The following is a 25,725-nucleotide window of genomic DNA, read 5'->3' as shown; positions in this document are numbered from 1 at the left end:
TTTATTGATGTTTTTAAGCTATGTCTCTAATGATTTATTCTTTTTCCCTTTTATTTATTTGTTTTCTCCCCTTTTAAAAATGTGTATTTATTTTTGAGAGAGAGAGACAGAGAATCCCAAGCAGGCCCTGCACTGTCCATGCAGAGCCCCGTTTGGGGCTCGAACTCACAAACCATGAGATCATGACCTGAACCAAAATCAAGAGTCAGATGCTTAACTGACTGAGCCACCCAGGTGTCCCTCTAATGATTTATTTATTTTATTATTTTTAAAAAACGTTTATATTTTTGAGAGAGAAAGTGCATGTCCGTGAGGTTGGGGGAGGGTCAGAGAAGGAGGGAGACAAAAAATCTGAAGCAGGCTCCAGGCTCTGAGCTGTCAGCACAGAGCCTGATGGCGGGGCTTGAACTCAAAAACCATGAGATCATGACCTGAGCCGAAGTTGGACACTTAACCAGCTGAGCTACCCAAGTGCCCCTCTAATGATTTATTCTTGAAAAATAAAGATTTGGGGCACCTGACTGACTCAGTCTGAAGAGCATGTGACTCTTGATCTCAAGGCTGTGAGTTCAAGCCCCACGTTGTATATAGAGATTATACACATTTAGAGATTACATACACAAAAAAAATAAACTTAAAAAATTTTGAAACAAATGTGTCAAAGAATGGAGATTCGACAATGCTGAGTATGTGGTAGGTAACGCTCTGTACTCTGTTCTAGTTTCTTCTGTGATGGTGAACGAGTGAATAATCCTTTTTTTTTAGAGAGGAGAGCAAGAGTGGTGGAGGGCCAGAGGGAGAGGGAGAGAGAATTTTAAGCAGGTGCCATGCTCAGTGTAAGGCCTGACTCAGGTCCTAACATGGGCTTGATCTCACAACTGTGAGATTGTGACCTGAATCGAAATCAAGAGTCGTACATTTAACCCACTGAGCCACCCAGGTGCCCCGTGAATAATCAATCTATCTTTCTTTCTTTCTTTCTTTCTTTCTTTCTTTCTTTCTTTCTTTCTTTCTTTCTTTCTTTCTTTCTTCTTCTTCCTTCCTTCCTTCCTTCCTTCCTTCCTTCCTTCCTTCCTTCCTTCCTTCCTTCCTCCCTTCCCTTCCCTTCCCTTCCCTTCCCGTCCCTTCCCGTCCCTTCCCGTCCCTTCCCGTCCCTTCCCGTCCCTTCCAGTCCCTTCCCTTTTCCTTCCCTTTTCCTTCCCTTTTCCTTCCCTTTTCCTTCCCTTCCCTTTTCCTTCCCGTTAGGTAGAACTGTGTACCGCTCCAGTTTTACAATGCCCTCCTGGAGCATTACATAATGTTTTTGCTTCTGTCTCTTGATTTTTCAACTTGAGAGAGAGAATATCGCTTAATTTCCTGGTACAAATGCTCATATGGAGTAACAGTAGGGAAAGATACAGAATGAAAAGTAAATCAACTTCTTCCAGTCTCGACTCCTCACACACCCCTAACCGGAGGAGGTTACTCACACTTTCTGGTGTATCTAAGTAATATTCACAAACTAAGTAATATGTTTTCAAGCCTTTTACTTCTTATTGGAGAGGCATATGTTCCCACAAAGAGAAAACAGGCATCAGCACACACCAGGCTGCCTTTCAGGGTAGGGGAAGTGGACAGACCTTCCTCAGTCTCTGAAAATCCTACTTGGTTGAAAGTCTGTTTATTGGCTAGGTTTTTGCCCCTGGCACTTTGTGTCTTGTGTCTGGAGCACTGGTCATGCTGGGCCAGAATGAGCCCAGATCATGACCCTGAGTACCGGAGGTCATCTCCATCATTTTCATGGTTCTGTTGTGCTATTTATTTAATTATGGTTATATCTAATTTTTAAAATTAGAAACAAAACTTTAATGACCATCCTTGTAGCTAAAATCACTGCTCATGTGCTCAATTATTTTAGAAATTCCTAGAGATGGGTTGAGACACATTCTTGAAAAACTTCTAATATATTTTGCTAGATTATCTGCCAGAAAAGGTTTGCCTATTAATGTGTGTATGGGACTATGTCCTGTTCTCCCCACTCACTAGTCAGTGCTTGCAGTTATAATTCTCGTTCTTGTCCTTTGAAAGCAATGCATGATCATTGTAAAGAGTTACAAACTTTATAGAATTCAGTATTATGGAAGGTGAGCCTGCTAATCTCAGCTGCCACAAGGAACCAATATGTTGTTTAATGTGTTTGCCAACATTTTTTACTAAGGGCAATAAGGTTAAAATGAGATTATGTTCTATCTTACTGCCTTACAGGTTTCTTCTTAAATCTTTCCACATCATTGTGTATATACAGATCTCTATACCATTCTTGACTCTGTCACCTCTTATAACCTATTGATGAACATGTGTCACCATTTGTTAATATGCTGCAACGAACATCACTGTTCAAGTTCTTTGTACATTTACCTATTTATATGGGTTAATTTTACAGATGTGGCATGACTGGGTCAAGTGGTACGGACATTTGAGATTTTCATAGGCATCACCAAATTGCCATTCAAGTGGTGGCACCATTTTTCCTGTCAGCAGCACATGGCATTGCCTGTTTTCCCATACTGTGTCACCACTGGCTGTGATTCTATAAGACTATCTTTGCCAGTTTTATGAGCAACAGTGGAGTATTTGGTTTTGATTTTACTACTGGTGAAGTTGACCGTTTTTCTTTAATGATTTGCTTTTCCCTTCTTTTTTTTGTCTTTTTAATCATTCACAAACTTTTATTTCTATATCAAGAATATTACGGGGCGCCTGGGTGGCTCAGTCGGTTAAGCATCCGACTTCGGCTCAGGTCATAATCTCATAGTTTGTGTGTTCGAGCCTCGCATCGGGCTCTGTGCTTACAGCTCAGAGCCTGGAGCCTGCTTCGGGTTCTGTGTCTCCGCCTCTCTCTGCCCCTCATGCTCATGCTCTGTCTTTCTTTGTCTCTCAATAGGAAATAAACGTTAAAAAAAAAAAGAATATTACCCTTTCATCATGTAGTAGCTCCGTTTTTCCAGTTTGGGAAACTTGGAGCTTCCTCATCCCTTCACTTTATAAAAGGGTAGTTTATAGACAGTAAAATTCACCCTTTTAGTGACAGTTCTGTGAGTTTTGACAAATGTAACCAACACTACAGTGAAGGTGGAGGGCATTTCATCACCCCCTAAAATCCCAAGTCCCCAGCCCTTGGCAACTACTTACCTGATTTCTGTCTCGATGTAGTTTTATCTTAGTAAGGATGTCATATAAATGGAATCGTACAGTCTGTACTCTTCTGTGACTGCATTTGTCAGTGATTGGTTCCTTTTTATTGCTGAGTGATAATCTGTCATATGCAGGTACCATCTACTCTTTATTTACCAGCTGAGGGACATTGTTTCTGGCTAGTGTTTATAAATAAAGCTGTTATGAACATCTGTATACAGGATTTTGTGTGAACATAAATTTTTATTTCTCTTGGGTAAATATCTAGGATTGGGATTGCTGGGTCATATGTTAAGTGTTTTCTGCATTCTATGTGTAATTGCCAAGCCATTTTCAATGTGGCTATTTTCTGAAGTGGGATGCCCACATTCGAACCTTTAAATGGTGTTTATGGCCTTCCTCCTCTTTCTCCAATTGTAGCAGGTATAAGTTTTTAATCAAATCTGCTTTTTTTTTTTTTAAGTTTATTGTGAGAAAGAGCACACCGCGCTTGTGAGTGGGGAGGGGCAGAGAAGGAGGGGGAGAGAATTTCAAGCAGGTTCTGTGCTGTCAGCGTGGAGCCCAACGTGGGGCTCAATGTTCCAAAATGTGAGATCGTGACCTGAGCAGAATCAAGAGTCAGATGCTTAACCAACTGAGCCACCCAGGCGCCCCAATCAAATTATCTCCTTTTCTTCCTTTGCTTGTATCCCAAACCATTTCTATCCTGTTCACTTGACACCAATAGTGATAATAGCCACTGTTTAGGTTGGGTGCTTTTCACATCATTGCTGATCTTTGTAATGTCCCTGCATGGTAAACCTTAGTGTCTTCATTTTACAGGCAAGAAAACTGAATCGCAGACAGGTCACACAGCTTGCCCACGGTCAGCTAGCAAAAATGTCCAAGCTCTGGTTGAATCCAGAGCCCATGTCCTCTCCCTGACGCCATTGTGCCCCTCCCATTGACACAGGATCCCACTCCTTGCCCTCTAGAAGGCCTTGTTAATCACATGTGCTGTTTTCAAGGCTACACTGTCATCTGTTAGGTTAACGTGTCAGCCTTAGTTCCAAGGTTCTTCCAGGAAAGCTATTGCCACAAATGATTTTCCTCTATTTCTTTTCTTTTTTTTGGTCACAAAATTAGTATACACCCATTTTCCAAACATTTATTTCAAAGTAATATTAAGCATACAGAAAAATTACAAGAATAGTACAAAGAACTCCCATAATACTCTTTACTAGATTCATTAGTTGTAGTTTTATTTTTTTAAGAATTTTTTTTTTTTTAAAGTAATCTCTAGACCCAACGTGGGGCTCAAACTTACAACTGCGAGGTCAAGAGTCACATGCTCCACTGATTGATCCAGCCAGGCGCTCCTAGATTCAATTAGTTTTTAGCATTTGCCAGACTTGCTTTATCTTTCTGTATACACATACTGCTTTGTTATCTGAGCCATGTTATCTGAGCCATTTGAGAATCCATTACATGCATTTGCCTCTCTATCCCCTAATATACTGAATCTTACATGCATTTGCCCCTTTATCCCTTAATATACTGAATCTTAGAATAAGGGCATTTACTTACATACTCACAGTAGGCTTCTATTTAGGTTGGGGATTTTAACACTGAGTCAGGATATTAACTGATCTACAAGTCCTATTCCATTTTCCTGTCCATAATCCAGTCCAAGATGAGACTTTAATTAGTTGTCGTAAATGTTTTGTCTACTTTTTTTTTTTTAATTTTTTTTTTTAACATTTATTTATTTTTGAGACAGAGACAGAGCATGAACGGGGGAGGGGCAGAGAGAGAGGGAGACACAGAATCGGAAACAGGCTCCAGGCTCTGAGCCATCAGCCCAGAGCCCGACGCGGGGCTCGAACTCACGGACTGCGAGATCGTGACCTGAGCTGAAGTCGGACGCTTAACCGACTGAGCCACCCAGGCGCCCCTGTTTTGTCTACTTTTATCTGGAATAGTTCATCAGCCTTTCTTAACCTTTCGTGATGTTGATACCTTTGAAGTGTATGATATAATTTTGTAGGCTATGTTTCAGTTTAGATTCCTCTGAGTTTCCTTGTTAGATTCAGATTGTATGTTTTTTTAAAAATGTTGTTAAAAACTTTTTTTTCATAAGTAACCTCTACACCCAATGAGGGGCTCAAACTCGACCCCAAGATCAAGAGTCCCACACTCTACCGACTGAGCCAGCCAGATGCCCCGAGTTGTGCGATTTTAGGTGGAATGCTACATGGTGTATATCTCATAACCAGAAGTCCACGAACAGTGTGCCCTTGTGTCCAACAGGGAAGTCTTGTGACGAACTGGCCCCCAGCGCTTCCTGCCATGAAGGAAGAGGAAAGCAGTGAGGAGGAGGCCACGGCAGCCACCACTTCTAAGGAGCAGGGAGCTGTGCCTGCGGACCTGGATGGAGTGCGAACACCAGAGCCCTTGGAGGACTTCCCCAAGCGTGAAGACCAGGAGGGCTCCTGCCAGAAACCAGCCTGCCCTACAAGTGGGTGGTGGAGGCCGCAAACCTCCTCATCCCTGCTGTGGGGTCCAGCTTCTCGGAAGCCCTGGACTTGATCGAGTCGGTAATGTTGGTCACAGCACTTCACAGTGGGCCTAGAGCACCCGCCAGCTGGGAGTGCTTCTCTCGTGGGCAGGCATCCTTCTTTCTGTTCACTCCATCGTCCTGCCAACATTTCCTGAGTTGATGCTGAGTGCCCGGCTGGGAGCCAGAGCTTGGGGACACAGATAGTTGCTGTGCAGTCCCTGCCTTCAGGGAGCTCCTGACTCATGCTATATATGGTGCAGGTGGGTGGTGGAGGGCTCCCCGGTGGAGGTGGCACTGCACTGAGACCTCCAGGATGAAAAGGGGTGGGCGTTTGAGGTCTGTAACCCAGCACAGGAGAGCACAGTGCTTGAGGCACCATGTATGGGGCTGGGGCTGGAGTGCCAAGGGGTTTCTGGTAACTCAGGCCACACTGGCTGTGGATCGTACCTCTTGGGAGGGAGTTCCTTGGCGGGGGCTGAACCTCTTGATGTGACATCCTAGCTCCTAGCTGTGTCAGCCAGGCCTGCTGTGTAGAGCGGGTTTCAGGAGGTGATGGGTGAGAGGCCTGGCAACCAGGAGCAGCGTTCAGTGCGAGGCACCCCCCATTCAGCTTCCCACTTGGGCTTTCCCATCCTTGCTAAGAATAATGATGCTCTTTATGGAATATGTACTAAATGTCAGGCTCTGACTTTAATGTATAATCCACACAGCATCCTGTAAGGTATGTCCTTTCTCTGTGTTTTGTAGATGAGGCTGAGGCTCAGAGAGGTCAAGTAGTATCTGTACAGTCACACAGCGAGTAAGCATGGTGGTCTTCACTGTCTTGACTACCTCTTGTCTCCAGTGGCTGGGACTGGACCTAGCTGCAGGGTCCAGCTGTGGTGTCCCCTCTACTCCAAGAAATTTCAGAGTGGTATGAGAAGCAGGTCTGATGTGTTCATCAATATGTTCAATAAATAGCTCTGAGGCTGCCATATGTAGTCCCTGATTCAGGCCCTAAGGGGAAAATTAGAAGATGAGCGTTGGACCCACTCCATGCCTGGCACTGTTGGCATTTCACAGTGTTACCTGCCTTCATCCTCAGACTGTTCTGCATCCTCTTCCACTTGAGAGGGGAGCTCAGTTTTACTGAGCACCAACAGTATGCCAGGCCAAATGCTTCATTAGTAACTGGTAGCTAACATTTGAGTGTCCGCTATGTGCCAGGCTCGTTACTTGCTACCTAACATACATGCTCTGTTATAGCATTTGAGGAAACACTGCTTGCTGACTGTTCTTGCAGGCAGTCCTTGTGGAATATGCTTCTGGTCCATTAGACACCATCAGTCTGGGGCCTCCTCAAGGTTGGGGTTTGCTGCTGGGAGTGTGGGCCTGAAGTCACTGTTGGCCCTGAGCTGGCTTCCACCCTTAGGAATAACTGCCCAGGGTCCTAAGAGTCCCAAGGACCAGCAGTCACCACAGAGGCCTGGGTCTACTCAGGGCCACCAAAGTGGAAGCTTTGGTCTCCCAACAGCCCTGTGGCTGGGTTGTACTTTACTGGGCAAAGGAAGAAAGACCTGGGTATGACTCTCAGAATGCTTCCAGAAACTTAGTGACTTCAGCAGGTTGCACAACTCTCTGGCCTGGAAGGGAAGGTAATGCTTGCCTGGCAAGATTGTTGTGGGATTAGAGACAATTTAGGTGAAGTGGCCAAGGAGGCAGCCGTGATGGACAGGTGCATGGAGCACAGCGGAGCACATTCTCCAGGAATGTAGCTGTGCAGGTCAAGACCCTTAAACCCAGTCACACAGCCTCGGGACCAAGACTTCACTTGTAGGAGTCTCTATCAAGGAAGTCACCAAAATGCAGGAGAAGATCTGTATCCAAGATGTTCCTGAAGGTGTTAGTTTTAATTTTTAAAAAATTGGGGCACCTGGGTGGCTCGGTCAGTTAAGCGTCTGACTTTTGGTTTTGGCTCAGGTCATGATCTCACACTTCGTGAGTTCAAGCCCTGCATCGGGCTCCAGACTGACAATGCGGAACCTGCTTGGGATTCTCTGTCTCCCTCTGTCTCTCTACCTCTTCCCCACTTGCTCTCTTTCTCTCAAAATAAGTAGACATTTAAAAAAAAAAATAGGGGGAAAATGTCCAACAGAAGAGGGGGAATTAAGTAACTGATATTCATATGATGGAATATTTTACAGTCATGAAAACTTGTAAAAGTTGAAAATATTTTACATAACTGATATTTATTAATAGTAAACATCTAACTCGTAGATAATAGAGTTAAGTATTATTATTGCTGTAATTTTAAATGGAAAAAATGCAGGATATAGAAGTGATTTATTCTAAGGCTAAAAATATGCAGAAACCTAGCTGTCATTTAGGGAGCTGTTTAAGTGGTGAAATGATAAAGAAATGCATGAGGATGGTAAATAGTTCAGGCAGAGGATATGAACAAGGGAGGTGGGCCTGGGGCTTCAGTGATTGGTTTTATTCCTAGACTTCTTGATGGGTATCTGAGTTTTCTTTTTTTGTGCTTTTTGTATACCTTATGTATTGATTTTTTTTAATTCATTTTTTTTAAACTTTGGTTCTTTTACTAGGCATATTTTATTAAGCATTTTTTTTTAAATGCTTATTTTGAGGGAGAGAGAGTGTGTGAGCAGGGCAAGGGCAGGGAGAGGGAGAGAGAGAATCCCAAGCAGGATCTGCGCTGTCAGTGCAGAGCCTGTGAGTGGGGCTTGATCTCACGAACTGTGAGATCATAACCCGAGCTGAAATCAAGAGCTTAACCAACTGAGCAACCGAGGTGCCTGTGCATTGCTTTTTAAAAATAACAGGGGCGCCTGGGTGGCTCAGTCAGTTAAGCATCCGATTTCGGCTCAGGTCATGATCTCATGGTTCGTGGGTTTGAACCCCACATCAGGCTCTGCTGACAGCTCAGAGCCTGGAACCTGCTTCACTTATGTGTTTATGTCTTCACTTTATGTCTTTCTTGCTGCTGCTTGTGCTCTGACTCTCTCTCTCAAAAATAAATAACGTTAAAAAAAAAGAAGAAGAAGAAAAAAAAAAACAGCAAGCCATGTGCACAATTGACTTCAGGTATGTTTGCAAATAGAGATATACAGACGTAGAGGAATCCATTGGGAAAGCAGAGTATTGCAGTTATTCCTAACCCCCTCTCTGGGCAGGACCCTGATGCTTGGTGTGACCTGAGTAAATTTGACCTGCCCGAGGAGCCGTCTGCAGAGGGCAGCATCAGCAACAGTCCAGTGCAGCCACAGCCCACAGCATCAGCAGCAACCACTGCCGCCCCGCCAGCCGGCCGCCCCGGTGCCCAGTGTGACCGAATATCGTCTGGACGGCCACACCATCTCAGACCTGAGCCGGAGCAGCCGGGGCGAGCTGATCCCCATTTCCCCCAGCACTGAAGTGGGGGGCTTGGGCATCGGCACGCCGCCTTCGGTGCTCAAGCGGCAGAAGAAGCGGCGCGTCGCCCTGTCCCCTGTCACAGAGAACAGCGCCAGCCTGTCCTTCATGGACTCCTGTAACAGCCTCACCCCCAAGAGCACACCCGTCAAGACCCTGCCCTTCTCGCCCTCCCAGGTGTGTGGACCCCCACCCTGACTGCTCACTGGGTTCGGTGTGCAGACTCCCAGTTCCAGTACAGGGCCTGGCACGCAGGCAGACGTCATTCAGCACGTCTTCACTGAGCACCTGCTGAGTGCAAGGTCCTGTGCTAGGTGCTGGGGGTGTAGAGTGAGCAAAAACAGGCCTGACTCTGCCCTCATGAAGCTTGTGCTCTGGTGGGAAGACCATTTAGCAGGAAAGATGCAAATAAATGTGACATTTGGTGTGAAGGAGAAGGCTTATAGGTTTGTGAGGGCATTTAGTCTGGGGGGAAGGGGTCATCCTGGAGGGTTTGCTGTGAGGAGGAGGGATTGCTTGGCCAGCAGGTGGTAACTGAGCAAAGAAGGGAATGGACTCAGTATTTGCTCAAAGAATCTCTTTATTGTGCACTTGCTCATAGCAGATTTGCCAGCCCTGGGGTGCAAATGTGAGTGTGGCATAGCCCTGCCCTTGACGAGGATGGTGAATATTGAGAGCAGCTTTGTAATTACTTGAATAGAATGGGGTGTGGGAAGTGCTGTGGTCATTGAGAGCTTATTGTGTCCTGGGTGCTGCTTCCCGGGACTCAGTAATGAAAGTACTGTTCGGGAGAGCTGAGGAGGGATCCTGTCTCCCCTACAGGTCTGGAAGGCATTTAGAGCTTCTGAGAGAGATGTTTGCGCAGGGTTTTGTCAGCTTGAACAAAGACATGGAGATGAGGGAGCAGAGTGTGGTGTGAAGTCCAGAGCCAGGAGGGATGGGGAGGCTGGGGGATGGATGGGGGCTTTGGAGAGCCTTAGGTGTCAATGAGGGGATGCACTGTCCTGGGGGCTGAGAGGGTGGTGGGGATCTGGGAGGGTGGACTGGAAGAGCTGGCGAGAGGTAGACTGTGGAGGTCCCATGTCTCTAGACCGGAAGAGGGTGGGCGGAGGCTTTGGATCTCACTGTGTCTGGTCCCTGAGGACATGGGAGAGAGCTAGGCCTAGATGTGGCACATTTTAGGAGGCTCCTTAATCATTTGTTCAAGGCTCGAGGCCAGGCCAGTGTTGGGGGTGAGTAGTGGTATCTTTCTGCAAGAGGCCCTGTGTTCATCACTATGGGTTTCCTAACAAAGTACCACAGATCAGGGGGCTTAAACAACAGAAATTCATCTTCTCGTAGTTCTGGAGGCCGAGATTAAGCGTGGGCTGAAATCAGTTTTTTTGGAGGCCTTTCTGGGTGTAGATGGCTGTCTCTTCCCTGTGTCTTCACATGGTCTCCCTTTGTGTCTGTGTCTGTGTGCTGATCTGTTTTCTCTTATAATCTCTTACCTCCTTCTCATAGAATCTTACAAGGACACCAGTTATTTTGGATGAGGGCCTTCCCTATGACCTTGTTTTCCCTTAATCATGTCTTTGAATGCTCTGTCTCCAAATGTAGTCACATTCTGAGGTCCTGTGGGTCAGAGCTTCAACATAGGAATTTGGGGCAACAATACACTGTTCAGCCCATAGCAGGCCTCCAGTAAGGGCAGCTGATGAGAGAAGGAAGACAGTGAGCCCTGAGCTGCCCAACAAACAGCCCAGGGTGATGGGGACCCTGCACATGGCCCTGGGTTTCCAGGGGCACCTTCAGGGCAGAGGGGGGGAGGGTAGTGCCGCAGACTTGGCTCAGATCTGGTTTGAGTCCTGTCTCTAGCACTCCGTGCAAGAACCTTTACCTCTGTAAGGCTCAGTCTTCTTATTTGTAAAATGGGGTGTCATGATATCACCTACGTCACAGATGGCTAAAACTATAAGAAATTCTTGGTATGAATGCTTAGCCCTGGTGTGAGGAGGTGCTCCCATCACCACAACCATTGTCACCATCCCCTGTCCACAGGTTGTGTAAGAGCTAGTCTTACTTCTGAAAAGGAGCTGCTCTGTCAGCTTTCTTGGTCCTGACTGCACGGTCATCAGTGCTGTGAGCACAGGCATGGGGAGGGACCTCCCCCAGCATCACGAAAGCAAAGGCTGGGGGCAGTGACAATCCCAGGGGTCTGTGCAATCCTAGCTGGTGGGTCCTGTCGAGCTATCTTGGTGTTTAGTCTCTGTTGCCTGATGGGGGAGTGCTCCCAGGTCAGGAGGAACACTCCGTCAGAGAACAGGGGGTGGGGGTCAGGGTCTCCCTCCCTGCAGGTTGTCACTTTGTCTTGTTTCCATCCTCTTCCCTGGCAGTTTCTGAACTTCTGGAACAAACAGGACACACTGGAGCTGGAGAGCCCCTCACTGACGTCCACCCCGGTGTGCAGCCAGAAGGTGGTGGTCACCACTCCCCTGCACCGGGATAAGACGCCCCTGCACCAGAAGCACGCTGCGTGAGTGCTGTACCTGCCCACTCCTGCTGGCCCCTCCCTCCCAAGCCAGGATCAGGACCACCTTTAGAGAAACTCCTGAGACTGTTTCAAGAAGGCAGCCTCCTTCTGGCTACCATGCCTTTTCGTTTTTGTCAGGATAGCCTGGTGCTTCATCTTTGTTCTTCCTCATTTTTGTTTTTTAATTTGATGGTTTTCTAATCTCCAGACTAGCGTCCAGATAGCCATGAAAAAAGTCTTCTAATCTAGTGTGACTTTTCCGTGCAAATCCACTGTGCTTGAGTAGCCTTATGTGAAGGACAGAAGTGCCTGGTTCTCCATCTCTCCATGGTGCCCAGTCAGGAGGAGGTCAGGCTGTGAGCCTAGAAAGCTCAGTGTTTCACCTATACAGGTTGCTTAACCGTTTGCTTTTATGGAGGTGTTTTCATATAAGTGTACTTACTGTGTCATCCTGACTCTGAATTCCAGGTAGAGACAGTTGCTATGTGCTTCTGCTTATTACCTTTGCTGTAAAAGAAGCATTGCCTAATTATCTCCTTAGGAAGCTGTATAATTCAGGAATCAGCTCAGAAATTTTAGCCCTTGTAATGATACACAATGTCAGGAAAGATTTATGAATCCCCTGGTCAGAAATTGGTCTTAGCAGTTGACCGAGTTTAACTGACATGTTGGATGCAGAGTGCTTCTCTGTTCAAGCCAAAATTTGAAAAATCTAAGCCTTTAAGTGGATATGCTGGTGCCACAAAAGGCACTGATAATTCTCTTCTCCTTTTTCTTTTCATCTGGTTCCTAGTCTGCTGCTGCTGCTCTCGCTTTTCTGTTTTCTTCCACATGAGGAAAGCATTTCCACTACTGTTCATTCCTCTATAAATCCGTATTTTCCATCTGGGCATACTGTTCTTCTCTCTGAAAGTCATCTCTTAATGTTGCAGTTTGGTGAATCTGCAAGTTTGTGTGTCTGAAAGTTGCCTTAATGTTTGAAAGGTAGTTTTGCTGGGTACAGAAACCCTAGGCTGACAGGTTTTCTTGTGAGTTTATTTTTATTATATTTTTTCCTTTGGTTTTAAAGATGTTCTCCTGTCATCTGGCCTTTTTTTATTGTTGTTTGTTTGTTGTGTTTTGAGAGAGCTTGCAAGAGTGTGAGCTGGAGAAGGGCAGAGAGAAATCCCAAGCAGGCCCCATGCCCAGTGCTGAGCCAGCGTGGGGCTCAAACCCACAACCCTGGGAACATGACTTGAGCCAAAATCAAGAGTCGGACACTTAACCAACTGAACCACCCAGGCGCCCCCTCCCTCTGATATTTTTGCATCATTCTGCCTGCTCTCAGATGGTCTCCTCAGATGTGTACACTGATTAGTACCCTGCGGAATATTCAGGGAGGCCCATCTGCAGATGTCCGTTGCAGCCCTCTCCTCTCCAGTGATGCTGTGTTGTGCACATCTCTTTGACTCAGGGTCCTGCTGGGTTCCCCTGTGCTCCCCTCCCTGAGCTTGCCCAGGAACTGTCCTCATCTGTCTCCCGTCTCTCGTGTCCCTGTCCTCGGTCATCTGGTGCCTGGGGTCTTGAAGCCTATTGTGTCATCCACAGTGTGTTGTTGCTCTGTTGTTTCAGGCAGGAGAGTAAATCTGGCCCCAATGTCCTATTTGGGCCACAAGTGGAGACCTGCTACTTCATCTTTAAATCCAGATTCTTCTCACAAAAGACTGTTTTGGTTTTTTTTTCCTCTTGTCTCTTTCAGAAGTATTTTTGACATCTGCAAGGTGGTATAATAGGCAATGGTTGTTTGGACTTCATTCCAATTTGACTAGTTTCCCTGCCCACTGATTTTTATATCCCACCTTTCCCATTTTTTCCCCCCATAGAAGTATGAAAGGACAGCTCTTTAACAAATAAATAAAACATGCTCAGTATATGGTATTTCCAATGGTGATAGAAACCGTGAGCAGGGTTATACAGGCCTGGGGAGCACAGAGTAACGGAGAGGGGTTTCTAACTTAGAAGGATATCAGGGATGGCCCTGTAGGGAGGGGGAAGCCATGCAGAATTTTGAGAGAGGAATTCCAGGCAGGTTGAACTGCAAATACAAAGGCTCCAGACAGAAACAGGCTTTTTGTGTTTTAAAGAACAAAAATAAGGCCAGTAGGTTTGGAGCGAATCTGGTGTAGAGAATGGTAGGTGAGAAGTCGGGGGTCACCAGGTCACCAGGTCTGTGTGTTAGTGGGGCTGGGCTGTGTTGAGCAGATCTTACTGGTTCATAAAGCACAAACCTTCCCCACTCTTAAAATTTGGTTATTTTCTAAGGTTAGTGCTTTTTTTTGAGTTCTTCCCAGAGAGGAGGCTGTGAGCAGGGAGGGTATGAGGTCTGTGCCATCTGATGTCTGGGCTGTCTGTGTACTGTTTTTCCACCACAGGAGCTGGATCTAGAAGTCTTGAGGGAGAAAGAGCTGTGACCCCAAACCGCAGGCTCTGCTTTGTTTTTATGTTGCGGAGAAATCTGACACCCAACCTGCTGTTATTCCTTTGTAGCAAATCTTTTCTTTCTCCCTGGATCCTTGTAGAGCTTGGTTTGCTTTTAGTTTTGTTGTGTGTTGTGGGTGTGTGTGTGTTTAGGTGTGTGTGTGTGTGGTTATTCCTGAAATGTGCCAGGCGTGTAGGTGTGCTGTCTCTTTATAAATCGCCCCCTCTTCCCCCCACCCTGATTTTCAAACTCAGGACTCAAACTTTGAGCTAAGAAAAATGTGTGTTGTTTTTTTTTTTTTTTTTCTTTTTTAATTTGTTCTCCTGGTGGTCTGCCCTTCCTTCCACTTCAGGGCCTCCTTCCTACACAGTCTTTTGGTTGTTTGCCGTGTCTCTGTCTACCCTCACGTTCCTGTTCATTGTCCTAAGCCATCCAGAATTCTGAGGGAGCATGTGGGACTGTCTTCTGATTCACCAGTTGCTCCTGCAGTCTCCCACCTGCTGAGGCCTCTGCTCACAGAGTGGAATATTTTCATCTCAGTAATCCTCTGTCTTTCCTTTTCAAGCGGTTCTTCCTTAGTGTTCTAACAGCATGTATTACTACTTCTTGCTGATACTGGAATTGGAGAGGTTCTAGAGTTTCTCATATTTGTTGCAAAAATATGCAACATGGGGCACGCACTCTCTGGAGAGGGCTTGGGGAAGGGACTTGGTCTTCCTGGGTTATTGCCTCAACTTCCCTGACCTCTCATGGGCAAAAGCTCCATGTCCCACAGAGACTTGGAGTCATCCCTTTGAACTGCAGTTTGAACTGTGAGATGTTTACATTTGACTGTCACTTACTGTCTTTCCTCATCTTTACGGGGCGGGCAGGGTGTCTGTGAGTCTTGTGTGGGAAGAGATTGAGTGGATCCCTATCTAACCCCCACCCTGAGGCAGGAAATAAAGATTGGTTTACCCTTGTTCCAGCCTTTATCTCCCTGTGGAATGGCTGGCAGGCTGGGGGAGGTGGTCAGAGCAGCAGCCCCAGTAATGGTGTCCATGTTGGCCTCTGCTCCTGAGTTCCTGACTACCTTGATATTTCTCCCATCCTCTGACGGCCCCAGTAAGGCCTGGGAGTCCACTGTGGCGGTACCTCTAGCTGACTGGGGTCACACAGCCTCATGCAGGGGAGAGCTAAAGTTGGCCAGCTGGTGGGCCCGTGCCTGCAGCTTGGTGTGGGCCTGTGAGGGATCTCTTCTGGGCCCTCCCAGTAGGCTTCTCCTTCATTGGCAGATATTGCATGCTGCCAGGGTCAGGGCTGATAGAAGTTTTTTAGTATCTCGGCTTGTGGACCCAGACCCTTCCCAGGTTCTGTCTGCTAAAACTTTCCCTCCCCATTGTGTCCCCACTGTGATCATTTTGAGGGGACTTGGGAAGAGGGTACGCTAAGCATGTGCGTTGGCTTCACCATCTCGCATCACATGTCTTCCTTTAATAATGCTGCTGCCACATGCTCTCCATGGGGCACGCACTCTCTGGAGAGGGCTTGGGGAAGGGACTTGGTCTTCCTGGATTATTGCCTCGCTCCCCTGACCTTCTCTCACTGGGCCTGCATGCAGTGTTTATGAAAAGTCCTCACTCCCTCTCTCTCTGACCCTCCCTCATTCATGCTCTGTCTCTCTCTGTCTCAAAATAAATAAACATTAAAAAAATTAAAAAAAAAAGGGGGGGGGCACCTGGGTGGCTCAGTAGGTTAAGTGTCCGACTTCAGTTCAGGTCATGATCTCACGGTCCGTGAGTTCGAGCCCCGCGTCGGGCTCTGTGCTGACAGCTCAGAGCCTGGAGCCTGCTTCGGATTGTGTGTCTCCCTCTCTGACCCTCCCTCATTCATGCTCTGTCTCTGTCTCAAAAATAAACAAACATTAAAAAAATTAAAAAAAAAAAAAAGTCCTCATTTATCAGCTAATGTTGGAGCAACAGTCTCAACCATTCTTCTGCCTGGCTGGGGCTCCAGGGCCCTCTTAGACTATGTCCTGTTCTTTCCTGTTTCTGAGGCTGGTGCTTCCTCTAAGCGCCTGATGAAGACCCTTGGGTGGAAAGGTGGTGGGTGGTGGAAAGGTGCCATGGGAAGAGACCATGTGCCTGGGGCTTGCTCCCTGCTGCCAAGGCCAAAGGTCAGGTGGAGGGATGGTGGTTGTCATGGGCAGCCTGTGGCGGTGTGGCTGGTGTCTGTCCCCCACCCGGTCACTAAGCTTCCTTCTCTGGCCCTGGCAGGTTTGTAACCCCAGATCAGAAGTACTCCATGGACAACACTCCTCACACGCCGACCCCATTCAAGAATGCCCTGGAGAAGTATGGACCACTAAAGCCCCTGGTATGTGGTACAGCCAGGCGGGTATGCACGGTGGGGTTGCTTGGGTCCATGCAGCCATGTACGGCTCACAGAGCTCTTCCCCTCTGAGATCTCATTAGACTCTGCCAACCTCTCAGAGGTTGCAAATACCCTGATGTTATAAATGGGGGATCTGAGGCTGAGCTACTTACCAATTCATCAGATATTATTCAAGCACCTGCAGTGTGCTGGGTGGGCACTGGCTGGTGCTGGAGACGCAGTCGCACCCTGGTGAATCTCGGTATCGGGGGTGGGGGCAACATCAAACACACGAATAACTCGGTACTCCCAGTGCATTATCGGTGCTGGGGAGAAAATGGGCAGGGGCTGGAATGGAGGACGGGCTTGAGTGCTGGGGCTAATTGCCCCTCACACTGAAGCCTTTGACTAACTGCCGGTTCTTTATAAAACATGTGCGAGCCACTTGTGGGCAGGCACAAGGGGCCAGTGAGGCACCTTCCTGGCCGTGGACAAACTGCCCTTCTACCCACTCCTCCCAGTGGGATGCTCATGCTTTCCCTGGTGAAAACAGAAAACTGGCACTGTGGGCTTCTGAAACAGAGGCAGGTGTTCTAGAATGAATTGAAGGTGAGAGAAAGGTTGTAGAAAAGCATTTGGCCTGTGAACAGGGTCTGTGGTGTGCCCCCGACCCCCAATGTGTGGGATTCTCGTGCTGTGGTCTCTTCGGCTCTGGGATGGAGCTGATGAAGTTAATGGGCCCAGTGAAGCACTAGTTAGCACTGCCCTCTCTAGTTCAGGTGGGGATACAGTTTCCAGACCCTGAGACATCGGCCTGCTCTCTAGACAGGCTTGATAAGGCACATCTGACCTTGGCAACCAAAATTAGAGCACGTAGGGGCTTTTAGAATGACTTCTCAGGGTTGCCATCCCCTACACTTGCTGCTCTCTTTTTCTGTTCGCTGCCGCCTGAGGCCAGAGTGGTCGTCTGGAACCCCATAGGCCCAAGAAAGGGAAATGGAACCAAGAATCCCCGTTAGTGTGGAACAAAGGGGTAAAGGAGTTTGGGCTCGAGCATGTCCAGGTCCTAACTTCATAGCTATGTGATCTTGGGCCAGGCACTTGATCTCTGAACCTCCCATTTCTACCTTGTGGAAGATGACAGCTGTTGCACTGAGTTTTGTGAGGGTCACATTGGTGATGTGTAGGTACACTTCTGGCTCATGACGGTCCTCGGTGAGTTGAGGTTAATGTCTACTTGTCCAAGGCAGGACAGTTAATGGTCACAAATGAGTGTGAGGCCAGCATCCTGGCCCCAGGCCTCCTTGCATTGCCTAGGATAGCCAAGGCGCGTGTGGGTGCTGTATCCTAGAGCCTGGGTGTGGAACCTCACATGGGCTGCCCTGTCCCGCCCCCAGCCCCAGACCCCGCACCTGGAGGAGGACTTGAAGGAGGTGCTGCGCTCTGAGGCCGGCATCGAGCTCATCATTGAGGATGAAGTGAGGCCTGAGAAGCAGAAGAGGAAGACTGGGGTGAGTGGCCGGTGGGGTGGGAAATGCCCTTACTGCCTGCCTGGGCAGCTCGGGCCAAGGAAGCCATGGGGAGGTGAGGGGAGAGAGTGGGGGGGGGGTGGGGAGTCTGGGGACAGCTGGTAAAAGGAGGGTACTGGGGAAGGTAGAGCTGCAGCCCCATGCCTTTTGTTCCCCAGAGTGGTTATCAATGAAACTGACCAAGGTGAGGCTCTAGTGCTCAGGACCCTTGCCTCTTCCCCACTGAACTAGCCCCTTACTCATGTAGCATTGTGTTCGGACCCTTCTAAGGTGGGCTCTGGGCTTGGAGCAGTAGATTAGAATGGTGATGTAGACCCAGATGTGGTCACTCCCTCCTAGAGCTCAGGGGGCGGAGACAGACACTAGACAAACGCATCACGACCATCTCAATACATGGTATTAAGGGAGTAGAAAGGGACACAAAAAGGATTCCAAGGGATTCCAAGGATTCCTCAGATGGAGTCAGCCACGCATCTGGGCTGTGGGAGCCAGGTGGGAGACAGTTGGTTCGGGTGAGGTGGAGAGCTGGCAAGGACACCTGGGTACAGAGTACAGGGCAGGGGCTGCCCTGGACCAGCCCAGAAGCCACACCTCTGCTGCACCATGTGTGTGGGTTTCCTGAAAGCAGATGGATTCGGTGTTCCCCCTTTTTGTAGATGCTTTCTTCTGGGAGAGGGGGGAAGATGGGAATGTGCCAGAGAGGTGTGTAGGGAAGGTAGATAGTCAGTCTGGGAGTGGCCCACTGGGTGGGGGCCCCTAGGTTCAGAGAACTTGACCTCTCTATGTCAGATGGTGGTTCTGAGACATGCCGGCACCTGTTTAGGGTACACTGCTGGGTTAGGGGGTGAGTCATTCCCAGAGCTCCTCCCTGATATTGGAGCTGACCTTTGACCAGCTTATTGGAGGTGCAGGCATGGGGCTGGGGCATTCCTGTAACAAGCCTGTGTCCCTCGGGTTTTACGTGTCTGTATTCCTTGTTTGCAGGTGAGTATTTGAGGTGTAATTTGGATGATTCTCTCCCAGGCCTTTTAGGGGTGTGTTTAGTGTGGTAGAGGCTTGGGAGCTATGCGTGGTCCATCGAGGGATGAGGAGCAGGTGTCTGGATGGAGGCATTTGTGTCCTTGCTTCCTGTGGTTGCATCTGGCAGGATGGTCTGCCCTCCGTGCTGAATCTGATGGGGCCAGGGTCTCCCAATCCACCTGCACATCCCACACCCTGCCCCATTCTTGCCAACCAGGGGCCTGGCTTGAAGGCCCCACTGCATCAGGGCGTGAGTCTGTGATCAGGGCAGATGGGGCAGGCGTACCCAAGGTTCTGGTGGTGACTCAAGAGGAATCCCAAATGTCTGCCCTAATTGTCTCCCTCCTCCCCACCCCCAGCTGCGGCGGAGCCCCATCAAGAAGGTCCGCAAGTCCCTGGCTCTTGACATTGTGGATGAGGATGTGAAGCTGGTGATGTCCACACTGCCCAAGGTGCTGTCCTTGGTAAGGGGTCTGAGAGAGAAACGCCCTCCCCACCCCCGCCCCCGGCCGCCTCACCTGCTCCCCTGCCCAGAACTACAGAGGGCTCCTCTGTCCCACGGAGGATGGAGTCTCGCTGGAGACCCTCTGCCTTTGGAACCCTTTGGCTGTGGGGGAACCCTGGCAGCAAAGTGGCCCAGTGGTTCTCAGACCAGGCTTCTGGATATCAGGCTCTGCAGTGAGGGGCTGATGGAGAAGGTGGGGCTGGGCACCCACCCCCAGCTTCAGTCAAGATAGCTCTGCATGTGTCTTTCACAGAAAGGTTTATTTGGCAAGAGTTTACATTGCTAGAACATGTTTGAAAACCATGGATCTGGGTCCTTAGCACCTTCCATTATATTCTACTTATGGTGGTGATGTGCAGAGGGTCAATGGTAGGCTTAAGGCACAGCCAGGTGGTTGGGGCACATCAGCCCTGGGATGGGTGCTCTCCAGGTCCCATTGCTGAGCTCAGGAATGGGGCTGTTCCCTATGCAGAGCCTGCCCCCAGAAAGCTTGCCACACTGTTGATCCCTCTCAGCTGACAGTGGTATGTTTCCCAGTGTGAGGCAGTGAGAAGTGTGGCAGGAGTCATGAGACAAAGGATTGCCTGATCAGATCCTGCAGATATGGGGACTTAGGACTGCTGTAGCCATAGCCCTTGCGGAGAAGCATCACTGGGTGGGGAGCCCCACCAGGCTGGGGACTTAGTGCCGTGCATCCAGACCTGTAACAGGCATCACCGTGGGCATGTAAAATAATTCTCAAACGGTAAAGAAGTATAGCAAGTAGCTAAGAGCATGGGATTTGGGGTGGGGTGGATCCGATGGAGTCCTGGCACTGGTGACACTGGCTCTTGCTCTCTGGGATCTCTTAGGTTCCCCGAGCCTGACTCTTGCCTGTCATAAGAGCACCTAGCCCAGCAGACTGTTAGGAGGGTAAAGAAGTGCTGGGAGACTGGAGGGCCTGGAGGTGTTTTGTGCAGCTGTGTGTATGTGCTGGTTGATGCTGCCATCTCTGACTGCCCGCCTGTGGATGTTTCTGATCCCAGGAGAAACTAGAGCACACCCCGCCCCCCCCCCCCCGCCCCTGCCTGAGGCTGTGGGGGAGGAACCAGCTCCATGTAAAAGGGACCAGCACTGTTGGGCATTTATTAGGTGAAGGCTCTGAAACAGGCACTTTACAGAGAAGTCCCCATCTGGAAGAGGATACTGAGGCTTAGAGAAGTTAATGTCCTGCCCAAGATCCAACAGCCCAGAGGTAGTGCTGCTTGGGATATGACTAGTTTCTTCCTTCCACCGTGCTTGTGGCAGAAGGGTGAGTCTTTGGCTTGGTTTTGATTTCAGCCGACAAATGTCCTATCAAGCTCCTCCAGCCTCTCTGTGCCAGGCATCAAAGAGGACAACAGCCTACTTAATGAGGGCTTCCTGCAGGCTAAGCCCGAGAAGCCCATGGCGGTGCAGAAGTCCCGAAGCCACTTTCCAACACCTGCCCCTGTGAGTGCTGGCCACGAATGTGGTATTCCCCTTGGGGATTTTGCATAGACTGTTGCCTCTGCCTGATGCCCTTCTGGGCTCTGTTTTGCTTGATTAACTTACACTTCAGATCTCAGTCTGGACATCACACCCTCAGGGAGCCCATGTGGTGGAGACCTGCACCCCCTCCCTGCCCCCCCACCCTTTTATGGTGTGGTCTCGTAACTAGGGTCATCGTCTCTGTGTTTAGTTGCTTAGCACATGTCTGTCCTCAAAGGCAGATGTCTATCTTGATGTCTGCCGTGGCTGCTCGCACCTCAGTGTCTGTATGTATGAATCTCTTGCTGTTCCTTCCCACCAACCTGCTTGGCTGTAGCTTTGCCTCGTGAGGGGTGCCCACAGCCAGGGGCACAGCCATGTTGCCTGGTGCAGCCTCCTTGCTGTACATCTGAGGAAGCCCAGAGACAGGACCGACTTCTCCAGGGCCACCAGGAAGGTGGAGGGAACACAAGAATACTTGTGGCTTCAAAAGGGAGGAGGGTCATAGAAATGTCCCCCACCCCTCTGGACAGGCTCACAGCATTCACTGAGAGCATGCTGTCCCTGGATGGTAACTCACTTGCCTCTTCCCAGATGACCAGCGCCTGGAAGACGGTGGCCTGCGGGGGGACCAGGGACCAGCTCTTCATGCAAGAAAAAGCCCGGCAGCTCCTGGGCCGCTTGAAGCCCAGCCACACGTCTCGGACCCTCATCTTGTCCTGAGGGGCTTGGTGCTCATTCTTATGTTTACAGGGGGTTGGGGGGACCAAGGTTGGTCTGTGAATTTGAGAATCACACTCAGATGACCGCCTGCAGGGAGCCTTCTGCCGCCAGCCCCTCTCCAGACTGCTCAGGTGGAGGCAGAGCAGGGCCACCCACTGTCCTGTCTCCAAGTCCAGCTGTGGCTGTGGGCGGTTCCTGGTGCTAACAGAACAAAGTCCCACCCCTGGGCCTGCCTGGTCCTCTCCCAGGCAGGGAGTCCCTTTAGCTTCTCCCAAGCCCTCGTCAAGCCTGGCCTCATCTCAGACCCCTGATTAGGACGGGGGACGTGGCCAGCATGCTCATTCCCTCAACCTGTTAGTACATTTTCTTGAAAGAATAAAATTGCCTTTTTCTTTGTGCTGTTGTCTACTCCGTCTTCCTCCTGGACGCTGCTTGTGCTTTCCCAGTCACTGTGGTTCCCTGGTGACTGTTGTTGGGGTCTTGAGGGATGTGGAGACCTAGGTCCTCATCCTCAGAGCATTGCCTTGTCTGTACATCTGCACAGTCTTCCCCCGAGGGGCCCAGTGTCTTGGGGGCAGTTTCATCTGTGGGCATCTCAAAGCTCTGAGGATTCTTGGCTGTTGGCGGGGAGGGGAGGGTGCATTAGCATCCTGCTTGGCCTTAGGCATGGTTGGCTGACCTGGCCTGCCATGAGCCCTGCCCCCAGGTGAGACCAGTAAAGAAGTGAATGGCAGCTGGACAGAACCTTCTGGCACAGTAGTCTTAACTTGGCAAGGCCATGGCAGCACTTGGAGCTTGGGCTGTGGTCCACCCTGATCATGGTGCAGTGGGATGACAGGCACTTGGCTGGAATCTGGGGATTGAAGAGGGGTGGGTGCCAGGTCTGAGAAGGTCTAGACTGGGGAGTGAGGTATTATTCAGCAGTAGGGTTCATGGGATTTGGCACGTGGCCATCCTTGGGGGCTGAGGTCTCAGTTCACCACAGGACGGGCATCTGCCTGGGACAGACCCATCTCTACACTCTGCTTCAGTGCCTCTGGTTCCCAAGGGAGACTTGAAGACCAATCCTCTTGCCTGGGGCCCTGTCCTGTAAAGAGGAGGACTGGGAGTTAGTCTGACTCTGACACACCCCTGTCCTGTTGAATTTGTACATGGGGTCTTGTGGCTCAGCATGGCAGAGCCCTCCTCAGGTGACCCCCCGTTTGAGCCTGGCTAAGTCCTTCCTGCACCTCCTGTGGCCAAGCCAGATGCTCCAGCCAGTTCTATGGCAGGGCCACATCTGCCACATGCCCCTGTGCCTTTGTTGATTTCCTGGCCTGGACCCCTTCCCCCAGGGACCTGTAGATCCTAGGCTTCATCACTGAATGGTCCCCGGAGGGCTATCCGCATTGACAGGTGACCCCAGTGAGGGACTAAGGGACCTTCATATCTAGGGTTCACTGTGACTCGGTAGGACACCTACATCAAAATCGGATGCAACAAACCTCTGAGACCACCTGCCCTCTAGTCCTCCCACCCTAGATTTATCATAGGGTCCCAGAGAGCTGTTGTTAGGCAGGTGGTCAGTGGCTGCACCTCAGTGAGCTGGCCTACAACCCACCAGGGGCTTTCTCACAGTGCCTGCTCCCGGCTGCCTCGTCCACCTATGCCCAGGGCCTGTCCTGAGGCTCCCTGCTAATTGCAGACATGTTAACTTGCCACCTCTGGCGAACTCTGCACTGGAGCTGTTCTCTGCTTCATGCAGTAAGTGAACAGGCATCGAGGGTCCCCCGTGTGCCTGGTGCTGAGGATACAAGAATAAACGCCAAGACGCTTCCAAACAACCTTATTCTCACAGGGCTTAGATTCTAGAGAGGGCATAAGCCAACATCTGTACACAAGCCAAAGGGCTTTGAAGAAAGAAAGCAGGGGAAACATGAATGGCATGGGGGCCAGGCTGCTTGCTAGGAGGAAAGGGAGGCTTGGGTGAGGAGGCCAGATGTAGCCCCTGGCCACCGTGGGGTCACCACGTGGGCCGCGGGGACTGGTTTACCAGGGTCGGTGCTGAGGGCGCCTTGCGGTTTGATTGGAAGTGTGGGAGCACACATTGCTCCAGTGGGGTCTGCAGCCCCTGGCTGGCCTGGGGAACTTGGTCAACCGGGTTGATTCAGGGCCCAGTGTTTCCTAGGCCAGTGCGACAAGCAAGAAAGAGGGAGTGATGATGAGGTGCTGAGGTGCCAGGTACCTGACTTCAGGGAGGGAGTAGGGCAGAAGACAGGTGGGAGGGAAAGGCGGGATTCAATTAGGATGGCAGAGGCTGAGTGTCCTGACAAGATCCAGATGGTGGCTCAGTATCTGCTGGCTCACATGGCCTGGAGTTGAAGGAGACGGGGTCAGAGGAACAGAGGCTGTGGGAGAGGATTCTGGCAACTGCCCTCTAAAAATTACTGCTTCTGGCAGCCACGCCCCTGCACGGGTCACGTGACTTACGAAGCCCAATGGGAAGCCCCTGATTGCCGCGTGAGGGATTGTGGGAAAGCCTGCTGAGAGAGGCGGGAATGACCAGGTGACTCCAGGCGCGTGAGCGAGCACATCCTAAGCCATCCAGCTTCACCTGATCTGGCCCAGTCCGGAACTGCTCGGCTGACCACGGACTCTTGAGAAATAGGAAATCGGTATTGTTTTAAGTGCCACTAAATTTGGGGGTGGTGTGTTGATACGGGCGCTGTTGCACAGTCAGCAGACGTTGGTCAGGTGTCCTGGCCGTCACGGAGCGGGAGGCCACAGCCGAGAGTTCAAGCCCCGGCTGGACCAGCACCAGGGTGGAAGAGCAAGGCGTGGCAGTGAGCAGCCCGTATGGCAGTCACGAAGAACTCCGAATGCGAAAATGGTGTTCTCAGCTCGAGGTTGCTGCTGGGGTTCGGGAGCAGGCTAGGCGCCCCCTGGGAGGAGACGGGCAGGTGGACATTGCGCGACGCCGCGGGGACTGACGTTTAGCTACAGGGCGTCTGTATGATGTTTGAGATATGTCGTGCAACATTTATTTGCATTTTATATCTCCCCTTTAATAAAGGGAATTGTCTTCTAAGATGTTTTAATACATTTTTGCCTATTTTTTATTTTTAAAAGCCTCACATGAAATTCAAGTGACATATTAGTGTATAAACTAGAATGCAGAAGTTCCCTCTCATCGATACACCCTCATTTTCCTCAGAGGTGACCACCACTAACGGTATAATGAAATGCTTCCCAGATTCTGCCATGCATCTGAATCACAGTAGGATCCTGTTAAAAGGCAGACTTTGGTCCAGGAGGCTTTTCAGGCAGGGCTTGGGTTTCTAATGAGTTTCCAGGTGATGCTGAGTTGGGGACTGCACTTTGGGTAGTAGGGATCAATGGTACTAATCATTCAGTTGATCAAAATCAGTGAGATATCTGGGGCCATTGCTGTCTTGTCTTCTTCTGGGTCTCTACAACATCTCCTAGAGTTTCACTCACTCTAAGAACTCAGTCTTGGCAGATTCAGGCCAGCCCTGGCCATGTGGTTTCCAGGGTGATAGCTCCCTGGACCCCTTCCACCTGCCCCTGATTCTCAGGCAGTGGGACATCCTCTTGGGAAGGGCCTGTCTAGTTGCAGTTACACCTGTATTGTACTGGCTTATTGTACATTATTGACTCTCCCATTTGCATGTAATATCCAAGGGAGCAGGGATGATACCAGCCATGTTCACGGCTTTATCCCCAGCACTGATTAGTGACTGGCACATAGGAGGTGCTCAACAAATATTTGTTGAATGAATATGAAAACCAGGAGGGATCAGTGATGCTGTGGCCATTGTTGGGCATTCATGAGCTAAGGATCTCATGTTGGACTACTTGAGATGGGGTTGTCCTCTTGCCAAGACCAACAAAAGATCTGACTTTCTGCTATGTGACCATAGGGCCTGACCAAAAAGTGTCTGTGTCTGAGAGTTGTATGTGTATCTTGAGAGTCCCCCACTTCTTCCATTCCAGCCACCAGAGGTCCTTCCCAGA

The 25,725-nt window shown here is 49.7% G+C and overlaps 1 protein-coding gene across 1 annotated transcript in view; it reads left to right on the top strand.

The window, feature by feature from the left end:
• Nucleotides 1–22,108, top strand: part of MYBL2 (MYB proto-oncogene like 2) — a 36,451-nt gene extending 14,343 nt beyond the window's left edge. The window contains 10 exon segments of the mRNA XM_030309568.1: nt 5,464–5,644; nt 5,647–5,750; nt 8,887–8,985; nt 8,987–9,301; nt 11,500–11,639; nt 16,350–16,449; nt 17,844–17,957; nt 19,355–19,459; nt 20,821–20,970; nt 21,583–22,108. Of these exon segments, the coding sequence (XP_030165428.1) occupies nt 5,464–5,644; nt 5,647–5,750; nt 8,887–8,985; nt 8,987–9,301; nt 11,500–11,639; nt 16,350–16,449; nt 17,844–17,957; nt 19,355–19,459; nt 20,821–20,970; nt 21,583–21,711 (1,437 nt within the window). The 3' untranslated portion in view covers nt 21,712–22,108.
• The last annotated feature ends 3,617 nt before the right edge of the window (nt 22,109–25,725 follow it).

The sequence above is a fragment of the Lynx canadensis genome, chromosome A3, assembly GCF_007474595.2.
Source record: "Lynx canadensis isolate LIC74 chromosome A3, mLynCan4.pri.v2, whole genome shotgun sequence".
NCBI lineage: Eukaryota > Metazoa > Chordata > Mammalia > Carnivora > Felidae > Lynx > Lynx canadensis.
Note: the sequence above shows the minus strand (reverse complement) of the source record. Positions and strands in the feature narration are given on the sequence as shown.